This window comes from Myripristis murdjan, chromosome 8, assembly GCF_902150065.1.
Source record: "Myripristis murdjan chromosome 8, fMyrMur1.1, whole genome shotgun sequence".
Lineage (NCBI taxonomy): Eukaryota > Metazoa > Chordata > Actinopteri > Holocentriformes > Holocentridae > Myripristis > Myripristis murdjan.
Window position 1 is genome coordinate 23,062,888 of NC_043987.1, and position 26,857 is coordinate 23,089,744.

General features: G+C 41.4%; 1 protein-coding gene across 4 annotated transcripts; it reads right to left on the reverse strand.

Moving 5' to 3' along the window:
• Window positions 1–1,885: 1,885 nt before the first annotated feature.
• Window positions 1,886–25,979, reverse strand: ints1 (integrator complex subunit 1). Of its 4 annotated transcripts, none has more exons than XM_030058080.1 (48): window positions 25,965–25,979; window positions 25,343–25,471; window positions 24,962–25,252; window positions 24,610–24,806; window positions 23,809–23,946; window positions 23,532–23,691; window positions 23,329–23,434; window positions 22,613–22,799; window positions 22,064–22,209; window positions 21,801–21,942; window positions 21,452–21,628; window positions 21,198–21,306; window positions 20,986–21,106; window positions 20,802–20,879; window positions 20,533–20,690; window positions 20,056–20,152; window positions 19,869–19,960; window positions 19,696–19,756; window positions 19,411–19,608; window positions 18,586–18,715; window positions 17,805–17,984; window positions 17,560–17,709; window positions 17,292–17,471; window positions 17,069–17,173; window positions 16,792–16,959; window positions 16,422–16,533; window positions 16,168–16,326; window positions 15,930–16,076; window positions 15,746–15,844; window positions 15,333–15,457; window positions 13,575–13,829; window positions 13,302–13,461; window positions 13,083–13,214; window positions 12,510–12,678; window positions 10,821–10,947; window positions 10,600–10,715; window positions 10,370–10,457; window positions 9,984–10,231; window positions 8,274–8,403; window positions 5,395–5,528; window positions 5,061–5,253; window positions 4,802–4,926; window positions 4,522–4,631; window positions 4,213–4,326; window positions 4,052–4,122; window positions 3,866–3,957; window positions 3,434–3,543; window positions 1,886–3,199 (listed from the first exon to the last, which is right to left on the reverse strand). In XM_030058080.1, exons 2-48 carry the CDS (start codon window positions 25,395–25,397, stop codon window positions 3,084–3,086), a joined length of 6,558 nt encoding a protein of 2,185 aa, XP_029913940.1. In that variant the 5' UTR covers window positions 25,398–25,471; window positions 25,965–25,979; the 3' UTR covers window positions 1,886–3,083. The 4 variants fall into 4 exon arrangements, with proteins under 4 accessions (XP_029913940.1, XP_029913941.1, XP_029913942.1 ...); XM_030058081.1 differs by lacking the exon at window positions 25,965–25,979 and adding an exon at window positions 25,770–25,957; XM_030058082.1 differs by lacking the exon at window positions 25,965–25,979 and adding an exon at window positions 25,691–25,957 and having other exon boundaries at window positions 10,821–10,944.
• Window positions 25,980–26,857: the final 878 nt, after the last annotated feature.

A 26,857-nucleotide genomic window follows, 5' to 3' on the forward strand; every position in this document is an offset into this window, starting at 1 on the left:
TTTACAAGCCAACAAACACATGGCTGCTTGCACAAAGTCGCACCACAGAGATAGCCAATAGGGAGAGAACATGAAGCAAAACGTTCACATGTAGGGGTAGAGGCTCTTGCCAGCTGCATTTTGTGGGCATCCTGACTGGTATGATGAATAAAGGCAGAGGTTGTTAACTTGTCAGTGGTCCATCACACCACTCAGCGACAACCTGCCCCCCTCCCACCACTTCCTTGTTAGCTGTCACTCATCTCTGTTCCGCCTCACTGCTGCCCAGCCAATGGGATACTGGCGCCTGACCAAGAGCCCAGGCTGCTAAGACTTGTGCAGTAAGTTGATGGATAACCATAAACAGAGCTTTCAGCTAGTTATAGGACACCTTACAGGTGCAATTAACACATCACCCAGAAACAGCAGTGGGAGGTCAGCAGGTATGGTGTGCACTGGCAGCAGGACAGGATGTATCTTCTTGGGGTTACACAACATATGAATAAATATATTTTTAAGGTTTCGGGGCATCCTGATGGTTCAGTAGTCAAAGGCTACATGGAAAATACTCACTGTTGTGGGTCTGAATCCCTCTCATGACTCATCGGTCCCATCAGCCTTCACAATAAGCTAAAAACAGACATGTGTGACACTAAATCTATACAGATTTTCTGTTGCTTAATTGGTGAAATAAAGATGGCTTTCATTTGGTGATCTCATTGTGCAAACAATTTTGTGATTTGAGACTCGATATCCTCTGGGAGTTTGGATGTTATAATATTGTAATATGACGTAAGTGTTGTTTTGTCTCTCTTACTTTAAAAGCTGCATTACTGTAATTGGATGCAAGTTTCGGAACTTATTAGACTGTTGTGTTATTTGTTTTTACCTGCTTGGTCACCATATTCTCATGATTGTTTCTTTTAAAAATCACTTGTTTGTGAATATCTCATGAAAACACATCCCTAACACTGTCAAAATATCAAAACAGAGGCAGTCAGTCGGAGATCGTGATGTATGATTTTGTCCGTGGCTCAGCCCTAGCAGGGAGTTTTTCAAAGTTACTGTATGACATTTTAAAAGGGACAGGACACGCAGAGACGCGGGGCTGCCCTCCACAAGACAGACTGTTTTCAACCGTCCAGTCATTGTGGCTTATTGAGTGCCTGTTGGACCTGAATGACAGATTCCACTGACCCACCAGTGTGGGCATGTCGCACCCTCAGGATCCAGCCTTCTCCACACAGCAGCTTCATCTTCACGTTCTCTTGTGTAACAAAACACCAGCAACAGTGTCTGTGCAGTAAAATGGCCTACCCACATCATGTCTTCAAAGGCCCCTTTGGTCTGTGTGATTGAACAATTACCCTCATGCTTAATTTAGCACAAATAGGAACGACCACTTTCCTGGTTTACCGGCATGCCTGCACATCGGTTAACTTATCCCTTTGACTCCATCAAGAGGTTTTCAGATGAAGTCAGTTGCACTGGGCAAAACAACTCACACTTTCATGGCAAAATGGTTTCCATCACAGCATGCGCATCATGCCTTTAATTTGTCTGCTACACCCCAGTGAAAAGCAAGCGCACCTATGACAGCTGTTTCCAGTTTTATCAGGATCCAAGAATTATTGGAATGAAATGAAAGGGCACAAGGCCTCGCTCCATTTATCCTGCCCCCCACCCACCCTTCAGTCTTCAAAGTGCTGAAATATTAAAATGAAGGGTAATAATTGGTTCTTGTGAAATTTCTTTCATTTTTAACTATACAATTTCAACACTAAACAGCTTTCAAAATTAAGCATTAAAACTTCTACAGTGAACCACTGGTTAATTACTGGAATCTGCAACATGGCTCACTTTTTCCAATTGTGATAAAAATGAAAATTAAAAAAAGAAGGAAAACTTCAGAAAGCTTTTTTTTTTTTTTTTATTCAACACACGACAGTGGTTTACAGGTGGTGTTCAGGTTACAGTAAAGCAACATGACTGTACTACACAAAGCCTCAGTAACTTCCATTTCAGCCACTGAAGGAATTCACAAATTAATAGTGTGATTTAGAGGAATTTGGACAGCAGCACATCTATTTGCTTTGTCCACATAGTCTTAAATTATTTGAATGCCAAATTATAAAATAATGATCATAAGCTTTAAGTGCTGACTGTAAACTTCAATAGGAGGGGATTGCCAGCCATACAGGATGACCAGTTAAAAAAAAGAAAGAAAGAAAGAAAGAAATGCAGCTGTGTTTATGGCACCACATCTCGGGGAGATATCAGTAGTTTCAATATTTTTGTCTTTAGCTGAATTTTTAACATGTTCTCACTTTGAATTTTTTTTAAAAAATCATTAGGAAAATTTGGTAGTTGAAAAAAAAAAAAAAAAAAATTACCATACTGCCAGACCCACAACTATCAGACAGGTACTTTTAATTTGGAATATGTTCATCCAATACGTCAAAAAATGAAGTGCTGCTTAACCCAAAAAACAAACTGTTAAAAATCTGAAGCCAAAGCAAAAAGTGTGCCACTGTCCAAACACTGACAGAGCTCTGAAGCAAGTGATGTTTCCCTCCATAAAAGTGTTGATGGTTTAATAAAATCCGCTTATATAATATGTAACATCACATTACAAAAGGACATCAAACTGGTGAATATGACTCCAAAAGCAGTGTTGCATATTTTTAACCAATACAACAACAACATTGTCTAATAAAGTACCAAATCCAAATATTTCATTATAAGCAGTAGCTCATAACAACCAAGAAGTCAATGCTGTATCAATATAATGTATTGTAATACTTAAAGTAATAACGTATCATTACATTCTCCAGAAATCATCTCTATTGACAGCTTTCATTAAATTGTCAACTCATTTAGGAGGGAGATTTTACACATTACAGGTTATTAAATTAGGCTGTAGTTACCATATTATCAGTTGCTACAAATGTACTGTCACGTCCTTCAGTCACTGAAATTTAAGAGCCACCACTTTCATCAGTCTGTCATATTATCAGAAACCAGGTTGAGCTAAAGGCATTAAAAAAAATAAATCTAACTCTGGAATGAGAGAAGGTCATGATGCTGTTTCCTGTCAGAAGGAGTTATGTTGTTGCTTCCATATGAAGGACCTTCATCGACTCTGAGATCATCGAACTGGTGTCAATTTGTCCGTAGATCCCCACCAAAAACGCCTTGTGAAGCAAGATGTCGGCATGCTCTGAAGAATGAAAAAAAAAAAAAAAAGAAAAGAAACAACTCTGACACATGTATGGATGTGTGGCTCACTTTGATTATGAATACTGAACATGCACTCCCATTTTAGTTACAAGTTCCACTGAAACATTTATGTGCTGTGGAAGACGGGTTGTTTTCTGACAACAATGTAGGACAAGCACAGGAGTTGTTTAGATCCACTGTCAAACCAGTACGTGACTAGAAACTATATTCTTACCTTGACAGAGAAGCACGTATTCTGGCAGATTCCTGAGAGCAGTTTGTACCACGTCAAAGTTATCGCTGCCCATACAGTACATGACGGTGGGCAGGAAGTCTGTTGCCAGGCTGTACCAGAAAAACACACGACATCACTAACCAACATCTACTAGATCTACTAAAACCAACTAATGTCCAACTTTGTCCACCCGATAAAAAACATATTTTAAGTGTATTTTCATTCATTTCAAATTCCAGTTCTGGTCAATTAGATTAGAGTCTACGTTTTCCTTGGCAAAGCACATTACAACCTATAAAAAAAAAATGCCAACTGGATGAAAATCTGTATTTTTCCCTCTGTCAATCTCAGTCACATTCCACTGCAGTTCCCTCGCCTTCGCTACAGTACCTATACCCTCCACAGGTAAACTGAGAATAGGTGTGAACCTACCAGGGATTGTTCTGGATACAGCGCAGAGCCAGGCTGAACGCCATGTTGCGACACAGCTCCTCCGAGGAAGCCATTAGTCTCTGGAGATCATTCTAGAAACGGAAACAAAAAAGTGGTGACTGAAATGTTGCACATCATACAGGCGCCGCACTTGACCCTTTCTTTTTGCCGTTGTCTGTGACTCACAATGAAGTACTGTATGATCTCTGGACTCCTCCGAGACTTCTCATCCACCTCAGTCAACACTTCCAGCACATCTGCGGCAAATAAGAGATAAAATCAGCACAGCGTTCAGTGTGATTGTGGATTTTGTACATGTGAAAGTGCTGAGGCAGTGGTTCAGTTACCCTCGACTGCCTCTCCTCTGGACATCTTTTTGAGGTACATCGTCATGTCAGCAGCAGTCAGTGTAACAGAAGCTGATATGTTGACTAGGGGCAGGGAACCAGTGGATGAATCATCTGCGAAAAAGGGAAAACAAAAATATTTGGTAGAATGCACTGCACACTGTACACTTTAGGACAATACGGACATAAGCAGATGCAAACTAGTTATCTACTGTAAATGTTCTCATGTTTCAGCGTGTTCTGTAAAACTGCATCGTCACAAGATCCTGAAAAAACCTCCAGCACGTCGATATAAACAGCTGCGCTTACCATCTCTGTCTTCAGCAGCGATCTCTGCAGAGGAGCTCTTCACCGGCAAAGTGAGCCCAGCTAGCAGAGACTTCAGCTGGACCAGGTCCGGGTTTTCTGAGCACAGGCTCCTGGTAGGAGAAACAAAAACAAAAGCTCATGTCATCAGCTTGAGGGGCACAAAATCTGTTGCAATACGTTACATGAAGTAAACTCATTCATGGAGTAATTCAATGATTTTTTTTTTTTTTTTACAAATATATTAGTCTAAACATACATATTTTTGTACTATGAAACTTACTGCAACATGTCGGAGTGCTTCTGTAGATAGGGAATGGCTGCAGCTGCGTCATGCGTAATGTACTTCTGTGTGAACTGCAGGAACTTACTGATGAAGACCAACGGAGAACGAGACCTCTGAAAGTTCTGTAAAGACCATACAGCACAAATATCAAATAACATCAATGTAGATCTCCCATTTTAAACTCACTAAAACACTCTGCTGTGTCTAAACTCGACTCTAAATCCCCTGGAGATTTGAAAGTGAGTGAGACACCCACCTGAAGGACCTTCATAAAAGAGAGAAGGCAGTCCTGCAGCGCCCTCTGGTGGTCACTGTGGAAAACGAGCGGCTGCAGCAGCTCCAGGATGGCCAGCACATTGGTGAAGAACGTCAGGTGGTTCTGCTGCCGAAACTCCTGCAAGTTGAGGTGAATGCGGCCGTGTAGGAGACCTGCAATCATCGGCAGGTGTCTGAAAAAACAGAAAGATAAAGGAGTGAGCAGGTTGAAATATTTGCTATATGGTAAAAAAAAAAAAAAAAAAATTGTACAACCGTAAAAAAAACATTGCAACTTAGAGTCACACAAACTATTTAATTCCTATTTAGCTCACCTGAGCAAGAGGACAGGGTGGGACACAGCCAGCTTCCTGCAGGCAAGGTTGGCATCAGACATGCGGTTCTCAGCCGACTTTGAGTCTCCCGTATCAGCGAGCAATGTGACCAGGCGATGGACTAGGACATCAAGCTGAAATACGAACATAAAAGAAGTATAAACTGTGTACATGGTGCTATGGAGACACATTTACGATAGAATTCAATCACGACATAAGGAGTTTGCTTTTTCTTTGAGTAATGAGAGTTCACATATTCATATTCTTCCTGAATACAAGAGGAGGATCAGGTATGAAAAATGTATCTGAGGTTATATTTTCATAACAGAACATTTTTCTTCTATTAAGTCAACACTGCTCAGTAACAGACATGATTATGTTAAAATTTTCTCAAGTGTCAATGCTGTTTAGGTGCACTGGAGTGACATGTTTGACACATGAGGGATTGGGCAAGATCACATTGCTTACACTGTCATAGTAGGACATAATCTACTTATCTACCATCACCAAGTCACTGTAAAGATTAAGTTTTTGGTTTTTTATCTGGAATCTTTCCAGTCTGTTCCTGATCTGAATCTTTGTTGCCAGACAAGGTTGCCTAAAACATCATTTTTTGCAGGACCTCCACTGTTCATGAACCTCCATCAGGAAGTAGAGCTGCACAGTGTGTGTACAAATTAGTAATACTCTGTGATTACTGTAATACATTTTGTGCAGATCATAAAAAGCGTGGGCCCTCCGCCGCTGGTGCCCTGCTGGCTTGGTGCATATTGGGATACAAACAGGGTTCATCCTCTGACTAGCAGGAATATGTTTTCCAAATTTCATAGCTGCCCAACAGATTTTGAGATTTTATCAGATTTGCCATTTTAGCCTACGTGGGGCATCAGAATCACGTTACAAGAGGTTCTATGATATGTAATATATTGTAAAATAATCAGCTATGATACGTTACAATATCTGAAACTGAAGAAGAAAAAAACACCCTGGAAATGGTGAAATAATTTCTAGTAAGCAGGAATCAATCATGTTTTTCAGTGTTTTAATCAGCACAGTGACTAAAACATGAACATGACATGACTTTAGGGAACATGAATGCACTTTTCAGTTATGCCAATCGACTACTTATATTTTATGATATCTTGTGTGCAAAGTTGAAATTTTGGCCTGAAGGTGGTGCTAGAGGAAACTGATAGGGTTGATCCATTGTGGAGGATGTGGTGTTCACCAATTCTCACCAATTTTTACTCAACAGATTTTGAGATACACTATATTACCAAAAGTATTCGCTCACCCATTCAAATGATCAGAATCAGGTGTCCTAATCACTTGGCCTGGCCACAGGTGTATAAAATCAAGCACTCAGGCATGCAGACTGTGAAACAAGACATTTGTGAAAGAATGGGCCGCTCTCAGGAGCTCAGTGAATTCCAGCGTGGAACTGTCATAGGATGCCACCTGTGCAACAAATCCAGTCGTGAAATTTCCTCGCTCCTAAATATTCCACAGTCAACTGTCAGCTCTATTATAACAAAATGGAAGCGTTTGGGAACAACAGCAACTCAGCCACCAAGTGGTAGGCCACGTAAAGTGACGGAGAGGGGTCAGCGGATGCTGAAGCGCATAGTGCAAAGAGGTCGCCGACTTTCTGCACAGTCAATTGCTACAGAGCTACAAACTTCATGTGACCTTCAGATTAGCCCAAGTACAGTACGCAGAGAGCTTCATGGAATGGGTTTCCATGGCCGAGCAGCTGCAGCCAAGCCACACATCACCAAGTGCAATGCAAAGCGTCGGATGCAATGGTGTAAAGCACGCCGCCACTGGCCTCTAGAGCAGTGGAGACGCGTTCTCTGGAGTGATGAATCACGCTTTTCCATCTGGCAATCTGATGGACGAGTCTGGGTTTGGAGGTTGCCAGGAGAACGGTACATTTCAGACTGCATTGTGCCGACTGTGAAATTTGGTGGAGGAGGAATTATGGTGTGGGGTTGTTTTTCAGGAGCTGGGCTTGGCCCCTTAGTTCCAGTGAAAGGAACTTTGAATGCTTCAGGATACCAAAACATTTTGGACAATTCCATGCTCCCAACCTTGTGGGAACAGTTTGGAGCGGGCCCCTTCCTCTTCCAACATGACTGTGCACCAGTGCACAAAGCAAGGTCCATAAAGACATGGATGACAGAGTCTGGTGTGGATGAACTTGACTGCCCTGCACAGAGTCCTGACCTGAACCCGATAGAACACCTTTGGGATGAATTAGAGCGGAGACTGAGAGCCAGACCTTCTCGACCAACATCAGTGTGTGACCTCACCAATGCGCTTTTGGAAGAATGGTCAAAAATTCCTATAAACACTCTCCTCAACCTTGTGGACAGTCTTCCCAGAAGAGTTGAAGCTGTAATAGCTGCAAAAGGTGGACCAACATCATATTGAACTCTATGGGTTAGGAATGGGATGGCACTTCAGTTCATAGTATGAGTAAAGGCAGGTGAGCGAATACTTTTGGTAATATAGTGTATGTTACCTTACATATGCCATTTGTTAGGTCAAAAATGGCTTTGCACACTTGCTTCATTTCTGACATAACTACCATGATATTTAAAATGTAACCAGTTACACTTACGACGCCAGTGTCAACACATACATTTACTTGTCTTCACACATGGGTGGTATTAACATGAAATATATTTTTTAAAGCTGCAAAATCTAATCGCATGATCTAATCTATAGTGGGAAACTGTGGTCTTAGGGTAAAGTTTACATCATGTTTTGTTCTTGAGTTGTTGTGCTCACCAAAATGTGTCTAGCATATGAACACAGACGATGCCACTTCTATTTTGCAGTAGGACAGAACTATCAAACATACAAAAATTGTTTACCTTGCAACTGCTACCATCTGCAGCGCCCCCACTGCTGAAGGTGGCGTCAGGTAGGGTCACGTGCTGGATGACCTCAGGGAAGTGCAGGTAGATCTGCAGCAGCAGGTTCTGGCACCGCTGACCCATCGCACTGAGGAAAACAACAGAAAAAAAAAAAGTTTATGCCGTAGTTTAGGGAGAAGCCAGCAAGTACAGGGGCACGCCACTCACTTTAATAAATTACATGTTATTATTAGCTTAAGACAGTTCAGTTGTTATTTGTGAACATGACCAATTTCCTCATAAAGCTGGAAGCTTATTAACAAAATCAAGACTCTAATCCCCGATGTCATTGAGTTGTGTAGCATGGAGCTGTTTTATTGACAGTGCCTGGCTGACTGACTTCATGGACCCAGAGAAAGTTTGTTAGAGCTTTTATACCCATGTGAGCTTTCCCTCCCTTTGCATAGTAGTACTAATGTTGCAAGCCAGCTAATGTGCCCACTTTCTCAAATTATTACCCTGGGTATTTTCATAGTCACTTTCTCCATCTCCTCTGACTGATTAATAGAGCTGCTTGTTGATATGAGATCACAGATTAGAGAGCATGACAAAGCATTTCTCTACTGGTCCTGACTGTAAGGAACAGTAGTTGATGTAATTAATACAAACTGGGCACATGAATAACATATTTGATTAATGAAATCCAGAGGTATTCCCCTTCAAGTCACTGTGGTTTCATTAAATCCTCTTACTAGCTAAGGCTCTTGTCAAGCTCAAATGATGCACTCTCTCCAAACTAAGAGTTTATTACTGCAATGCATTAAGCACATCAGAACGACCTTGACCAAAAGTAAAGCGTCCACTTGTTCAATAGTTGATGTGTAATTGGAATAAACACCAGCTTATCTGCCAGTGAGCTTTTGCCAGAAGAAGAATGCTTAACATACAATTGAGTGTTTATTCAACAAGGCCAAACCCTTTCCTTTCAACATGTTTTTTATCAAACCATGTTTTCAGTAGCAACCATTTTACCAGACAGCTTAGCTGTACTTAAAATATTGTAATTCGGAAGCTAATTTTGCTTGACCTTGGCCAAAGTTTCCTCATTAAAGTGGTTTAATAACCAGAGACATATTCATGAAAGGAGGTTTTGCTTCCACAAAGAGTTGCACCCTGATCTCTGACAGCTAAGTCAGAGCAGGAATTCACAACACAGGCAAGTTTAGAGCTTCAGCCTTAATCCTCTTGGCTTCATTATAATACACTGAGCTTTTAAAGAGATCACAGAACAGACGACTTCTGCTGGTTTTAATTTCACACCAATAGACCTAATTATCGAGTTTTCCCTGGTCCACAGCATTGTGGCTGGCAGAGGAAGTCTGAAAAGTTCATCTGCACTGAGAAGGGAAATCTAGTGATTTACCCCAAGTTTATCAGCCCACTGTAACAGGGAAAAAAAAAAAAAAGACGTTCAGTATCCGGGCTAATTAGAAAGAACAAAACAATGTGCTGGACTGGATGGCCTGTGAGCACTTTGGTGAACCTTGTAGGACAAAATGTGTTGAACATACATGTCTTCTAGGGAAGGAACAGAGGAAAGGACTGAAGAAAATGTGAGGAGAAAAAAAAAAACATCAGTACAAAGGTGTCTGCCTAGGATTAGTTCAAACGATGAATATTTAAGAGTTATGTATTGTAATACTGACTGACAACTGGTTTAAACCTCACCTGTCCTCCCATTTCTTAGTGCAATTGATGAGGTACTCTGAGAGTTTCTTGATGTTTTCCAGATCTCCGTTGCAGCAGGAGTGAAGCAGAGGCAGTCTGGACTGGATGAGGGAGCAGGAGGCCTGGTCTAAGGTGCTCTTGTCGTCGGGCGAGTTGCGGCCATTAAGCTCTGACTCTGACAGAATCAGGTCCACCAGGCTGATGAGCTCCTCTGAGCTCAGCCGCAGCACAAACTTCTCTGTTTTCTTCTGCAGAGACAAAAAAGGGATAAGTGTGAGGCATCGGCTACATCAGAGTGAACTCTCCTCTGACTCTAGACTTTTGTCTCATTAAAAATGCAGGAAAACTGTGAAATCTTGGACTTGGTCTTGAGACTTTGATCTTACTTGAGGTGTCTTCTGATCACGTCCCTGCCAGATGCGCGGGATGTGGCTGCAAGCCCAGAGGAAATCCAGGGCTGATGATGGGTCCAGTCTGACAAAAGTTACACAGACTTTTAGAAATTATCTCTCACATTAGGAAACGGTAGGCACAACCAGAACTGCTGAGTAATTCTGTTAATATGCTAAAGCCACTACAGACAATGAATGAGAAAGGGTTTGATACAACAATGTACCTCTGATCTCTCCGCTTGCTGAGAAGAGCACTGATGCACTGCAGGAGGGTGGTCCAGTTGGACTGGTGGGTAAGCAAAGCTAAAAGGTAGGGTCTGTAAGCAGGGGTGCCTCGTCCCTGCAACAAGGAACCAGAAAGAAATGACTAACCCTGTGCAAACACCTACTCCAGTGTGATAAGGACAGAGACATACACCGTTAACCCCAGAAAAGCTGAGTTTACCTTGTTGAGGGAAAACAACAGTTTCTGCTGAAGGTCTGGACAGACTGATGTAACCTCCGGGTCGAGATGTTCCAGCCAATCAACCAGCAACCCAGAACTCAGCCCTGTCCTTGTCACCTCAGAGCTGCTGAAAGGTGAAATTCAAAGTTATTCACTGGTGCTGAACATCCATTGAGTTCCCACAGCATTCAAAAGATAAAATAAATCCACTATGTATAAGAGCTGCAGTACTCTTTCACTTAGAAATGTTTGGACGAAAATGTTTAGGTTCTTAAAAACCGAATCCAAGGTTTCAAGCAATACTTGACTTTACAACATCTAAAACCTGGTTTAGTTGATTTTCCATCTGCTGTCAAACATAATATTTCCCTTATAATGGCATAATACACAAGAGCAAGCTGCTGCTGTGACGACACAATATGCTTTAGGTTCAGACAATGATAGAAAGGTTTCTACAGTTAAACCAAAAACTTCTCACAAGGCACCGACATTTTGAGACCTTGTGCGTAATTTGTGAACATGAATTTAGAGTCTAACAAAAATATTGACAAATAAATATTTAATCATCCTAGAACAGGTATAACAAATGCCACAAGGCAACAGCAGGCCTGTAAGTATTCTTGTATTTACGACCATTGCCAGTAAAAATAAATGTATCAAATTCACTCAGGGCTGAAAATGCCTGATCTTCAAATTGTTATGGCATTTTTATTTGCTTTAATAACTGCTATGTGTTACCCTTGCTTTCCAAATATTTATATACTGTGTTATACTCGTTCTACACAGTATAACCTACAAAATACAGATCTACATTTGAATTTCACTGTGAACACTATTCTGCACAAAGAGAGCGCTATTCCCTAAATCTACTTGTAGTTACTGGATGATGAGATGCCAACCACACATTGCATGAGACAGCGAGTGAACAAACTCTCGACAGTGGCCTACATTTGTCAAAGTTCAGCTTAACAGCACTGTTTGATGCTTGGAGACAAGGGCTGAGAATTTTTTTTTTTTTTTTTTTTTTTTTTTTTTTTAACTTGAATAACAATTCAAAAGCCCAACATTATTAAATGTTCATGATGTGGTAGATAATACCGAAATTGTACTTTGTTCTCAACTTTTCTGCTCAGACATGCTGAGAACTTCTGTTTGTTCTCCAGTCCTGGTTTCAGTTGAGGACGTACATAATCAGTGGTTACCAAAATAATATACTGTGTATTATGCCAAGGTAGCTCCCAGAGTGCATGAAAACAATCCAAAACATACCTCTGAAAGAGCAGGTTAATCAAGTGTGGTGAACCCATTCAGATATGCTATCAAATCACTTAAATATGTGTGAAGTTTTCTACTCGGTAAACAGTGTCCTATTTATAGTAGCTCTCAGGGTGTAACTGCCCTGCAGAAAATGTTGCTGCTGGTGCACTGACAAAGGCAACATTTTGAACAATCTCGTGCTCGATGATATCCACAATTCATGATATGTGAATGTGTGTACAGCCAGTGGGAAGTTGCAAAAACCAATTAAACATCTCCAAACCAAATCCGATACAAGTCTATAAGCATGTGCAAGACCAGAGACAGCTATTTTGCTATTTTTGTCACAGCCAGCCATGTTTGTCATTTAGTCCTGTCAAATATAAATGTTTCTTGCATGGCTTGAGAGGGAAATAGAATTGCGTCGCTCACTTGTTAGAATCTATTTCCTTTTTCACAGCTCGCTCTTCACTCTCCTGAAGCAGCAGTGAGATCACCATGGCAACAGGGCCAGCTGTCCCATTCTGTGTACCAATAGTCATCAACAGTGACAGCAGCTCCTCCAAATAAGGTGACTTCACCTCCATCAGCCCCTGTAAAACTAAAAAACAGCATGCTTGGTTTTGGCTTGCCATTATTGTGTCCTCATGCAACCAAGTCTAAAATTAACTGTGGTAACATCTTTTCTGGCTCAGTTGCATAAAGCACATTAAGGACATATGCATGTTCAAAGAGGCCAGTGCCGGCCGCCAACTAAAGTTGTTTTTGTTTGGGATCAAAAGAAGAGTTCTAAAATTATATAGAATACTATACTGTACAGAAAAACACCACTGGGACACTGAAGAGGCAGAAAAACATAAGCAAGTCTGAGGCTACTGAACCACACCCGTACCATTTTATAAGTAGGGCTACTGTTGTTGCTACTGAGAGTTCAGACACTCATTTCATACTTAATCAAGGCACACGCACATTTAAACCATGACACCAGCAATAAAGACTTATTACCTCTGCTAATGAGCTCAGCCTCTGCATTGCATCTCTCTCCAGCCTTTAGCATTGCGATGATTGCCCTCACTGGCACTTCAGTGTCCCTGCGATAAGCCTGAGCCTCGGCCAGGTGGAGGAAACCTGTACGAACTGAAGAGCAGAGGGACACTCTTCATTTATGTATGATACGAAGTGAACCAGTCAGCATCTAAAAACCTAAATTGCAGAGCTACTCACCATCACTGAGCCTGTGTTTGTGAGAATACTGGCCAGCAAAGGACTTGAGTAGGGTCTTCAGTGGTCCTGCCTCCACAGTTGGGTTCTCTAACCAGGTCAACATCTCCACAATGACCTTCAGGAACAGCGAGGAGAAAGCAATATCCTGGGACACCAAGCGCTGTTAAGCACAGGCATCGAGCACAAGAACAGGGAAGAAGTAAGAAAGGTAAATATTATAACCTGATCGTATCTCTATGTGATGAATGACGGCATTGTGTGATCTTCAGATACCTGGTAGAGATGAAGTTGACGCATCAGAGGACAGGAGAGGGCGTGACTGCGGTGCATTGCCATAACAATAGGTCCTGCATGGGCAGAGGATAGCAGGGCTGCTATGGCCTGTAGGAGGCAAAATGCCAACCCACCCTGCTGAATGTGGCCCTGTTTGGCCCGGATCAGCTCTTTTGCCAGAGCCTGCTGCAGGGCCAGGGACAGCTGGTTAGGAGGAGGGCCATGCCAGCGGGGATCCACCTTTAAGGGGAATATCTGTAGAGGCAGAGGAAACATACAGATGTCATTCACTGTAACAGTTAAGGAAATAAATCACTTATCCAGTTCAAGCAACACCACATTTTTGTATTAATGAATATTGTTTTTGCTACGTGTGATTTATCAAAACAAGCAGTGATCTGATCATAAACTGACAGATCAGTCGGTCAGCCAAAGCAACCCGCACACATCCTGCAAGGTTACTATAACCCACACCTGACCTACTACAAGCTGCACAAGCTTTAGATAACTACAAAGACAATTTTCATGCTTCATTTCAAGTTAATGCCTTGTGCTTCACTGAGTTGCTTAAATATCTATCTTTTATGCAAATAGATTTTTTTTCCAAATGAATATCTCTCATGAACAGACAGGCATGTGAGGCCAAAATAAGGCTGTCATGAAGGTTGCAATAGAATGACTCGAAGTTACCAGGTAAAATGTTAGGAGATCTAACTAAACCTTAGCAGCAACTACTTTTTGTCTTTCAACTGCCTCTGATTTAGAGACACATACTTTTAGCCTGGGGGTCAAAAATACAGCCTTGCGATTTAAGAGTAATCCTGCACCCAATTTGAGCTTCTCTCTGCCTGTTGTGTCATTGAAAAAGAATGCAAGACAGTGGGTGTGAAGAGTGAGGAAGAGAAAGGAGTGGTTTGTTGTAGTGTGGTCTGTTTCTGGCTATGTGCATGTTATGATGAAGACTGGAGAGTTTTTTTTTTTGTTTGTTTGTTTATTTTAACCCTCCCGTTACGTTCAAATTTACAAACATCTTTTATGTTTGGGGTCAATTTGACCCCAGCAGTTTAAACCTCCACAAAATTATTATAACTAAAATTGTTACCAAAGTTTATGTGTCAAGTACTTTATGTGAGTAAAATCTCACTGATTGACCTAAACTTGGAAAGAAATATTAATTTTTGGTGTTTTAATGGCTTTATATTATTTCTAAGTACAGATTTTTGTTATTTATAACAGATGCATTACAAAGTTTGTACAGGACATTGAAAACATATCATGTGAATGTCATGTTTACGTGGTAGTACCCATTACATTAGGAAAACTCATTAAATATGAAGCAAAAGAAATGATGTTAATCATTTATTTAGAGATGTTAAACATTGACTGGGGTCATACTGACCCCAAACATAATAGGAGGGTTAAACCAAATGACCTCGGTCCATGAATACGCCTGCATCTCCAGTTGAACACCAGCTACTTACTTTAACCACTGGAGGGCGAATTGAGCCAAGCTTAGTGAATTAAATACTGCACTAGCACATTAGTATTATGCAGTTATGAAACAAACTGCAGATCATATTGTCAACGCTGAGTAAAAAACAGTATTCAACAAAAAAGTGTTCCTCTCACTGAGGATTTTCATAAAGAAAATTCTAATGAGAATGTCAACATAATTCTAATCACTGATCAATGACTTCTTGTCACAACATGTTACCAAAACAACTCAAAGAAAATGGCAGGTGAAAGAGAAGCTTTTACCTGAAGCAACAAACCAGTGAGGTCATCTTCAGGCCCAATCACAGGAATCTGATTGGCTGCTCTCATCTTCACAGAGCTGTGGGGCGTTTCCACGGTAACTTTGGCCTTACTCACTTCAGCAGAATCTTTACAGGGGGAAAGAGTTAACATACAAAGGATAAGGTGATGCTTTAAATAAAACACACGGGTACATGAAAAACTAAAATTACAACATTTAGACTATTTACATATGTATTTGCTGCCGTGTACACCCAAATCCCAAGTAAAACTACAAAGAATGTAAAGGTTGTGAAAAAAAACATCTGCAAAACAACCAAATAACTCCAATTAATAAAAAAAATAAATAAATGTGAGTTGCTGTATATTGGTCTCAGTGGCACAGAGCCCACCACTTTGAGGATTAAGCCACTGACCTCTGCGAGGAGGCAGAGAAGAGCTGAGCAGAGAGTGGAAAGTGTGCCCCCCAGTGGCGCCTCTCTCATGCTGCACCTCAACCAGATGGGCCATGTAATCTGGTGGAGGATAAACACAAAAAAATGAGGTCATGCTTCTCAAAATAATTATGACAGCAGTGGAATATCTTCAGCAGACTCTTACGTTTGTCCATGATGTTTTGTTCCAGTGTCTGTGGATCGTGGGAGACAGCCTGGTCCAGGTACTGCAACAGTTTGCTCATGCTGGAAACTGGAATGCCAAACGACTGCACAAACAGTAGCAGCTGCTGAGGCTCCAGGTCTTGTAAAGCTAAAAGAAATACATTGCATCATAAATAAAGATTTACGATGAACAAAACACATTTTAGCACTGTGATAGTTTTGTTTTGACAGAAGTGTACCTGCATCAACCAATCGAGAAACCTCTGATCGGATCATCCTCAGTTTCAACCAGTCAGGCAGCAGAAGGGCCTCCTCTGAGGTGTCGACCAGGAAGGCGGTGGGAAGAGGCTTCTTATCAGGAAACCAAATGTCCAACAGAGTGTAGAAGTCACTCTCTCCTGGAAACATTATATAGAAATATATGGCACAAAAGCATGTTCTCACAACACCTTCAAAGCTGCAAACCTTCAATTGTGGCAGCAAACAGGTTTACCTTTGGGTGGCCCCAGAGTTAGCAGGATAACCATGGCATGGACAACCAGAATGTGCATTGTGGCAGTCTCTCCTGTCGTCCAGCGTAGAAACACCTGATCCTGAGATTCTGACTGGAAAACAAGATGCACTCATCAGGCAAAGATTGGAAAACGAGTAACATTCATCAAGCAAATCATTTATTAAGTGATCAGCGCTTCGAAAGCATTTAACTCCATGAGTTCCATGACAACCCTAACACTCCTTATTTTTGCTTACTGATATGTTGCAGCCCTTGCCAGATCTCTGGATAAGAGCATCATCTACGTAGCTAGCTGTTATGTAAGTGATAATGTAGCTCAAATACTGATGTTATCCTTGCCAATACTAACCCAGCTGTAAAGGTCCTCTCCCTCCTTGGTCTTCCTCATCCTCTTGATGTAGGTGGAGAAGATGGTGAGGAAAGCTGAGAGCACAGCGTCAGACTCGGGCCTGCAAGAATGCTTGGAGAACAGGTTGTTCATGATGGTTGAACGCTCGACGATCAGCCGGGCCACGTCCTGCAAGGTGCAAAAGGAGCATCAGTTCATTGCTCCATGAAAGTGACAAAAGTGGGCAATACAGGAAAAATAAATAACTTTTGGAAGGTAAGAAACAAGTTTTGGTTACCAAAGCAAGGTCATTGTGTGCAGCTTGCTCCTCTACTGGTGCATGTTGAGAAAGGTAGATGAGATACGCACTGATCGTCTGTGGATCTGTTTCCATGTGAATAGCCTTTGAAACAAAAGACACATTGTCGGCATGCTTAACACACCAAGTAATGAATACTTTATAAAGAATACTAAATTCACATATAACACCAACTATAATCAGGGCGATTCAGGACAATGACCTGCTGCAGAGCGGTAGATGTCATGCCCCTGACACTATCAAACAGTGGCAGCTTCGGCAGGTCTTGTAGCAGCCACTGGTAGCCTGGTAAGAGCTCAGCGTCTGCAGAGTCTTCTTCCATGGGCTGGTCCCGCTCCTCTCCATCCTTCAGGCCTCCTTCACTCAGCACCAAAGACAAACCCTGCATACAAAAGCAACATTTAATAGAACTTCTCAACATATCAGTGCTAATAGCGTTCATGTGGTATTTTCTGCTTCCCTTCCTGTACCTTCATAGCTAGAACTCTTGATGCCACCTGAGAAGAGCTGAGCCGACGCAGAAAGTAGTCCAGCACCTCGCATGTTGTCTGTTCGTCAGCCTTAGGACCTAGCAAAAGATCCTGGAGCCGTCCAAGAAGCTGCCTTTGCTTTTGTTGCCTCTAGCAGAAGTGAAAAAATACAGACAATTTGAATTGCTCATTTTTTCTTCAAATAACTAAATAAACAGTAAACTAGGATGCTAAAACAAGTATACCTGTCTCTTCTTTGCCTTCTGTTCTTTGCTCTCTCCTTCTTCCTCATCCTCAATTGGCAGGCTGTCATCAGCAGCATCATGGAGAAGGAATTCACACAGACACTGCACAGGAAGCACATCCAAAGACCCCTCGCTGGACTGGACCAAGTCAGCCAGCCATGGCATGGACTGAGACGATGCCTGTGGAGAACAGAGAATGCATTACAGTTGTAAAACCCAACCTGACAGCACATTCCATCAGGAAGCCAAAACCACAGTAGGCCAATTCCTCTCACTTGCTCCAAGTCCATACATGACTTTGGGACCATTTCAGATAGCCCACACAAGACTCTGACAGCTGATACAAAATCTCCATGCCGAAACAAACCCTCGGCTGTCTTCCAAAGCTTGTTAAGCTTGAGTACGCAGTCTGAATTAGCCTTTGAGCTGTTCTCTGACAATTGGGAGACTTTCAAGTTCAAACATTTGGACTGAATTTTATTGTTTGGGCTTTGCAATTTACCTCTATCTTCCTTTGCAGAGCAGACAAACCATTCTGCCTACATCTCTCTAACCATTCTCTCCTCCATATTTATCTTTTCCCACACAAATGACTACACAGAGCATGATGTGAGATGCTCTTCTTACAAATCCATGAGAAGAACCCTCCCCTCATGTCACATCATTCAGTATGGCCCCATTATGTCTGTGAGACAAGAAACTACTGGGAATGAGGTCATTTATGGGAGTAACACAGAGATTTCAGGTTTTTGACAGTCATGTGGTGTGAGCCCGGCATTACCTGTCTCTGAATGATGTTGAGCAGGAAGTCTGGGTTACGGCTGCGGCAGAGGAGATGGCCGAGGCGCAGAGACTGGTTGAGGCTTTTCACCTGCTCCTGGACCTGAGGTGGAGGTCGACGAGGAGGACCTCTGTAACACAAAGAGAAGAAAATTTACAATTCACCGCATCTGATTTAAAAACAACTAAATAATGACTCAGTGGTCTGTATTGAGCAAGATTTTAAAATCTCAACATTTAATCACTCTACATTATGGTTTCAAATTTATTTGCTAGCTGTACTTTCATAAAATGATCTGCTGCATAAAATTCAGGACTGACTTATTTTGAGCCCAAAAAGTTACCTGCCCTCTCGACATAAAATGTAAAGGAGAATACGACTCTCACAAGTTATTCTTACAAGCAAGAGCAATTTAACAAGCCAAGTTCCTGCATTATTTAACTATATTTATATTTAATACCACTAGTTTCTCAAGTGAAACTGAATGGAACTGAAATTTAAAAAAAAAAAAAAACAGCAAATATTGCTTATTAGCCTATTTTGTAACCTTGGCAGGGTACACATGGGATGTAATGGTAATACTAAAGGATTATATTTGGCATATTGTTTAAAATCTTGTGTTACGCAGGGACTGGCATTAGAGATAGAGATAATTAAAGCTCCAGTGGTCAGTGTTCAAGATTTTGCTCATGTAAATATGCCTTTACAGCTCACAAAGTAATTTAAAGAAATCTGCTTTGTCCAAAACAGTAAATATGGATTTAAGTTCAGCTATGTGCTTCAGGTAACTCCTCTAAACAGTACAGAGTGTCCCGATTTTCTTACTGTGGGTCCAGACTGGTGAGCTGTGACAACAACAGGCTGTTGCTCTCTGTGATGGTCTGTTTGGTGGAGGCTGCTGCCAAGTGGCTTTCAAACGCCAGGATTTCTTGTTTCTCCCTTTGAGAGATCTGAAGCTCTCGGTTTATCATCTCAGTCTTGGTTTCCTCATCAGCAATGGTGCAAGGCGGGTAGGAGTAGTTACTATAAGGCACAGAATATGTGTATTAGTTGTTAAACATTTTTACTTTGGAATCAGTTTATCACTATTATACTATAATTTTTACTTACTTTGTCATAACCATCTCCATGAGCATTTTCAGTGTGGGATAGCTGTCCCAGGCAGCCAAACCTGAAGCAAAAACATGCCACACATTTCATGAAAAAAACATCTTGAGACTTAAAATATAGATTGATGATAGCCGCCTAACAGTTATGTAGGCACACAAAGAAAACTGTCATACCTATCTTCTGTGGATTGAATGCAGCAACCACAAGCAAGAGAAGCCATGCCTTCCAGTACAGCGTGGATATAGCCAAATTTGGCGGCTGATACCTTCAACATTGACAGTTAATTTTGAGTTAAAATGCAAATTACATAGCCCATACTTGTTGTAAAATACCAGACAAAATACCAGACATGTGAAGTACCCTGCAGGCAGCTGAATGTTCTCTGGGTGGTGGTATGTGCAAAGGTTCAGCACAGCGTCGATGAGCTGGATCCTCTCCACTCTCAACACATCAAGATCTGTTTAATAAGAAAAAAAACTCAGTCAGCTCTACGGCTCCTCTTCAAATCAGTATTGCTGATATTGCACACTTCTGTTCATTAAACGAAAAGCAGTACAAATACTAATAAAGAAAAAAAAATACAGAAATTTCAAGCTACTGTGAATTAATCCTAATATTGCTTTTACAAGTTCACACATTTTTTTTAAAAGAAGGAATACTGCCAGAATGTACAGGGCGGCCGATGGAAATTTGGGAAGGCTTAAGCTGATTGCTCAGTAGGCATAGAAAGGTATGAGACAGGTATGTTTACCAAAAGTCTATATATTGTGCCAAAGAGAGGCTTAACTTCACATGCGAGTACAAACAGGTACAATCCAATTAGTTCTTCTCACACACCATCAGACTGAACTCCAGCTGCTCTCTTAACCAGGTGATCTGCAAGCTCCATGGCATCGGCTGGGCCCAGAGGTAAATCACGTGATAGTCCTATCACCAGAATGCGCATCAACGTGTCTTCCAGCAGGGGAACCTCAGAGCAGAGGCGAAGGAAGAAACTGGTGGAGTGAAAAATAATCTTGGTAAGAGTCAAAACGCCACAGTCAGTTTGATAATCAAAGCAAAACTGCAAAAACGTGTCCAATTTGTGAATATCGGGGTATGCTCACTTCCTGTCACTCTCAGGTGGCCAGTTGTCCCACTTGTAATAGGTTTCAGGCTGCTCTGTGAAAAGCACTTTGTGGAGGCTAGGAACATGGCAAGGAAGTGAAGATCAGATACACTGTGCATGACATGACTAGCTCTTAATATCATTAGCTCATGGAATTTGGATAATAGAGACTGTTCAGGTACCAGTGGACGTAGTCTTTTGCACCGACTTTGCTGATGGTGGGAACCACCGTGTGAAGCCACCACACAGCATCCCGCTGGATGGCAGCGATCTGATTCTGAAATGACCTCAGGACCTCCAGATCTGAGACAAAACAGAAAGATGCTCAAGACAAATGTACACATACACACTCTGGTTAACACATATGGCATGTGAACCAACACAAAGCACTCACTCTTCTTCTCTCCTTTGTCCCATGCAATCCCAGCCTCTTTGACCTGCGCGGTGATGCCCAGCATCATGGAGACAGTCAGTAAATCTGTTACCTGGATAACAAAACGCTCCTGTGAAAGAAACAAGGAAAAACAGAGTGTAAACATCTTATTTTATGGATCCCAGAAAGACTAGCGATTGCATTAGTTAAAGGGCATCCTACAAAAAACAATAAACAATCTTAAGACCAGCTTGTGGATTTCCATATGCACTTACTTTGAACTCCATTTCTACATAGCTAGCCTCTTTTCTCTCCTGCATTAAACCCAAACAGAAAGACTGGAAATTGATCTCGTGCTTGGTCTGTTTGATGATCTCTCTTAGCAGAGCTCTGGAGGCACGGAGGTAATCATCCTTATTTGTTAGCAGGTCCTGGAACACCATGGCCAAGAACTGCAGACAGGATGAGAGACAGGATGAGAGACAGGAAGAATTAAAAACACAACAGTGTCTTTTATCTAGATTAATGATAAAAAACTGTCGTTTCCAAATGACTATTTATATCAACAATTCTAAATTGTTTTCTTTTTCCAAAGTGCTATGTCAGAATGGAGTCAAGCCTCACCTTTGGCGCCTGCTCTGGGCTGTGCTGCAGCACTGTGTGGAGGACTTGCATGTTGTTGGGATTCCTGGCATTTGACAGCTCATTGAAGATCACCAACTTCACCATCGTGCCCAGATTGTCCCTGTGTGCATTCAGCAGCTCCCTAGAAAAAAAATAAAGAAAAAAATCACACCGGAGGCAACAATTACTGTGAGTCACAGAGTGTTACAAATAAAATAAAATAAAAATCAGAGATGACTGCACACAAAATAAGTTAGACAGACCTGACACAGAGCATGTAGTGGTTGAGGAGGACTTTGGGTTTTAGGCGGATCTTGATCAGGTTGGAGATCACCTCCATGTCATCTGCTCCATGCGTGTTGCAGTTCATACACAGCGACATGAGAAGGTCTTGAGCTGGTCGAGTTAGCTGTAGACACAGAAAACAAAAACAGCGATGAAATAATGTCATTACTACCCTGATACTTTGAATTAATCATAAGAATCAACCACTGATCCTCCTTTTTTTTTTAAATTACATATTTCAGTAAAAAAGGGGGACATATTCAGTTAACTCATCAACCCTGATGAGTTAACTGAATATGTTTTTGAAAATTCAGATTTACAAGTGTGGTATTTTAGTGCAGTTTGCAGACAGAAAACATGGACTACACAAACACTGTGGTCGGAACTCCACTTCCAAAGAGTTTGTTAAAAGTAGTACTTATACATGTAGTGGTATACCATGAAAGACTACATTTAAAATGAAATTGACAGATGTTTATCTATAAATAGAGAGGCTATTCATTGAGGATGTATGTTAGACCTCTGACCTTTGGGTTCTGCAGCCACATCTCGAGCCTCTGCACAGCCATGAGTCGTGCCTCCTTGTAGCCGCAGGTGGCTGTGAGCAGGCGCAGGAGGTTTCGGGACACATTGTCCATCGGCTGCCTGCGGTTTAACTGATCCCTGAGGACGTCAAGCACATAGTCTTCCACGCTCTCAGCCAGTTCTTCATACCTACAGTATGCCAGAGGGTAAGACAAAAAACAAAATTGTCTATCATTTGCTAGGAATGAGAACATTCCAATAACACAGACGTGTGACTCACATTGTGGGATAAAGGATTAGGCTGCTCTGACTGAGGTTATAAAGAAGAGCTTCTGACAGTAATCCATTGTGAAAAAACAAAACAGATGCTTTCAGGCATTTCACTTCACATTTGTTTGTTATTTAAAGATCTGTTTTGCAGGATTTTTATACCATTGTGACGTTAACTGCATTAATGACCAACAGTGCTGAAATGTACAACTACTACAAAAAGGAGAACAAAAATCAAAAAGCACAAAAAAGAAGAATTTGTAAGCGTAAGTCAGATGTTTTTGCTACCATTAAAATTTGCTACCATGACTAGTTTCATAATTCAATCTAAATTATAGGAATAATATGTATAATAATGAATAATACCTAATCTAAAATGCAAATCTAACAACAGTTAGTGTCCATTCATCTGTAGTATGCCTCACAACTATAAGGGTCCTTTTCATACCTTGGCATAACCTGCCCATCATCCTCAGGGCTAAGTTTCTCCTCTGCTATCAGCAGTTCAGTCTGGCTGTCGTCCTCATCTGGGGTTGATGGGTGAGGGCTGCTACCTGGAAACCAAAGGTGTGAGGCAGCATAATCAATCAGCTTTCATTTCTTGAGCCAGATAAGTCTACCCTGATGAGCTACAATGTCTTTTCAATGTACCTGCACTGAGATCTCCGCCGGTGCGGCCAGTGTCGGCCTGCAGCAGCATACTCTTGGGGGGCATCTTGGTGCCGAAGGCGGTCTGGATGTTGTCGACAAAATTCTTACAGTGAGAGCTGTCCACCCAGATTCTTTCCCCGAGAGAGTCCTCAATGTACACCTGAAAATACATTTTAGATTAGGACAAATTTAAAAAACAATTGAGTGTATATGATAAAATGCAACTTAACAAGAAGAAATTAACTAAAAGTGATTTGTGTTTTCAGCAGGTTCTCACTTTGACAAAGATCTCCGGCCAGTTCTCATCCTCCTCGTAAGCAGCCATAAGCAGGTTGCAAGCGAGTACAGAGACGAGGCTGTTGCCCTTGGCTTTAAAGTTGATGGAAGCATCCCGACGCAGAAGGCTGCATAAGGCCTAGAGACAGAGCATAAGAAGAAGAAACTGATGAAAATCCTGTTAAGTTTCAAATTCTATAATTGTCAACTTAGGACATTATACCAGTGGTGCTCAAAGCTGGGCTGCTGAGAGAAATTTCACTGTTACATTTAAATGCAAAGTGCATTTCCTTTTTACAGTCACAGACATCTGTACTCAATATCGGGAGTTGGATTTGACAGTTGAAACACAATCATTTCCACCTATTTCTTTTTTAAATGAAAGAAAATTAAAAGAAAACACTTCAAATGGTTAAGGATGTAGAATAACATCCACAGAAACAGACTGATCCACTAAGTTTTAATGTTTCTTGATGTAATTCTGGAATATTCAAGTGGAATTAAAACTAACAGGAAAACGATTTAATCAGTAACTAATAAATGGTGAGCTGGATATTTGCCTTGTTTGCAATTAATTTTCATCATCTTCTTTACTATTTTGTAAATGAATTAATGTGTGCGATTAAACCAAAAGCCAAAAGGTTTTTAAAAAATATTACACGCATGCCTTGGTTTCTTGTCATTGTTCAGAAACACCTAGCTCAACAATTCAAGCATCATTGCATTATAGTGTTAATTAACACCACATTTGCGTGTTAATAATGAGTGATAATGCTGATGATCACACTCGTATCACTCTTACCTCAATAATTCCTTCAGTGGCAAACACATTGGGCTTGATTTTAGCCAGGAACATGAGACTGAGGTACAGTGTGATGTCGGGCTTGGCTCGGTTCATCTTGAGCTGTTTGACTGCTCCACACAGCAGCCCCTCAATGCGATCATCGTTGCCCTCAGACTCTGCAGCCTCGATCTCATCCAGCAGCACTGCCGGTGGAACTATAACACAAAATACGAAAACTTAACTAAAACTTAACTTTCCATGATTTAAAGGATCCAGGGTAGTATTTCAATAACCCAAAGGACCTCTACGTAAACTCAAGAGGGGCAATCTGGCGCATCTTCTCAAAAAGTAGACAAAATGACAGACTCACCTTCAATAGGGACCACCGATGGCTCCTTAATGGAAGGCGATATTGCCCTCTTGTCCACAGCTGCAACATCTGCCAGCCGTCCCAGGGCACTCACCGGAGGAGTGGAGGATAGTTTGGGACGCTTGGTAAGACTGGACAGCCCCGACGAGGAGGGCAGAGCAGTGGAGGTCTCTCTCTTGCGGTCTGCAGGTAGACCTGTGGATGCTGGCTTCAGGAGAACAGCAGGCGCTTTGGACTCTCCGCCTTGACTCTTTGACCCAAGAGCTATGAAATCACCCGGTGGAGGATGGCCTGGCAAAAAGAACACAACAATAGAGTTAGTTAAGATTTTCCTGATCATAATTTGTCTGATGGAAAAAAAAGGCCGTTTCATAAGTTTACCTGATGGTTTTGCAGCACTTGGGCGCCTGAGAGTTGTAGGCTTTGGACGATTCATCGTTATGAAGTGACACAACTCCAAATCAGACTCAGAAGGGACTGAGCAAGTGACATTACCTAGTAAGAAACAATCTGTTTGAGGACAAAAAATGCAGAAACAGCTATCAGAATTAACGTAAACACACACAAATGAAGCCTAATATGTCTAACGCTAGCTAACGGCTAAAGCTAAATATGTCTAACTACACGCTATGGCTAATAGATTAATATTAATACATATGGCAGCTAAAGTGACAACATAAACATAACGTCAACACGAAGGCTGTGCTCAGGTTCAGGTGACATACTAACCAAAACACACCGCAACCGATATTTGTGCTAAGTTAGCTGCCTTGCGCTAAATGAGCAACAATGAATACGGATGGCTAACATTAGCGGCTGGATGTGATAATCTTCGGATTTGAGCCAAAGCCACCAAGCGCCAACATTGACAACGAACTGATTAGCCAACAAATAAATAAACGTGGGTTTACGGTGGCTCAAGTGTTTCATAAAGTTAATTTCGGTCAGACTGAAGGGAATGGCCACTTTAAAAACAGCTATGAGAAGCTAACAGGCACTGTACCATGGCGGCTGCTTCTTCGTTGAACTGGAATGGTTTGCAAACACGTATAAATGTGTATACCGCCACCTACCGTCGGTATGTGTAATAACAGCTATTTTATCACCATCATCATCATCATCATCTTCTTCTTCTTCTTCTTCTTCTTCTTCTTCTTCTTCTTCTTCTTCTTCTTCTTCTTCTTCTTCTTCTATTACCAGTGCAGCATCTACGTTCTCAACATCTAAGTGTATAGTGAAGAAAGCAATAGGAAGTCCATGTGTGCATATTTCGTCCTTGTCCTTGGTTAAAGTACCCATGTGCTCAGACACAGGACCTCACTCACCTGCTCTAGCAGCACCACTCTCGGCAAACCTCTGCACTTACACTGTGTGTAATATGGCTTGGATTGAAGAAGCACTCGAAAATGCAATGAAAACCATTCTAATGTACTTTACACCCCGTCTCCGTCAGCCTAATCCAATCTACTACCTGTCACTGAGCTTGAAATAATAGGAATCTCTGTATGACTTTTGTATAACCCTCATGTCTGTTCTTAAGCCTCTGTCTCCTTCTTCCCTTGTAGACACTGCTTTATAATCACCTGAGTATAAAAAAACTTTGTCTGCTCTTACCTAATATTTCAGTTCTTCATCCTATCATAATCTTTTCCACATTTTTCTATCAATCAAAACAGTAGAAACAACATGTCGATCTATTCCTGACATATGCGGTGAAGATTAGATCTTCATTCCCAGCTCTCCAGATATTTACCCACAGCATAAGGTGTGGATCGTGCTCATTTACTACTCAGATGCCCTCAAATGAAGACAGCTGATATGTGGAAAAGGTCTGCAATTAACAAAATAATAGGTGAAAATGGATGGGTGATGTGGAAATATTTGTCTCAAAAAGTT

Excerpts from the sequence above, each read along its gene's own strand:
- ints1 (XM_030058080.1), bottom strand. The coding sequence starts at position 25,397 with ATGAATCGTCCAAAGCCTACAACTCTCAGGCGCCCAAGTGCTGCAAAA. Across the intron at positions 16,534-16,791 it reads GAGAGGACCTTTACAGCTGG|TCAGAATCTCAGGATCAGGT; the intron begins GTTAGTATTGGC and ends CTTGTTTTCCAG. Across the intron at positions 4,927-5,060 it reads CTTTTATGAAGGTCCTTCAG|AACTTTCAGAGGTCTCGTTC; the intron begins GTGGGTGTCTCA and ends TGGTCTTTACAG.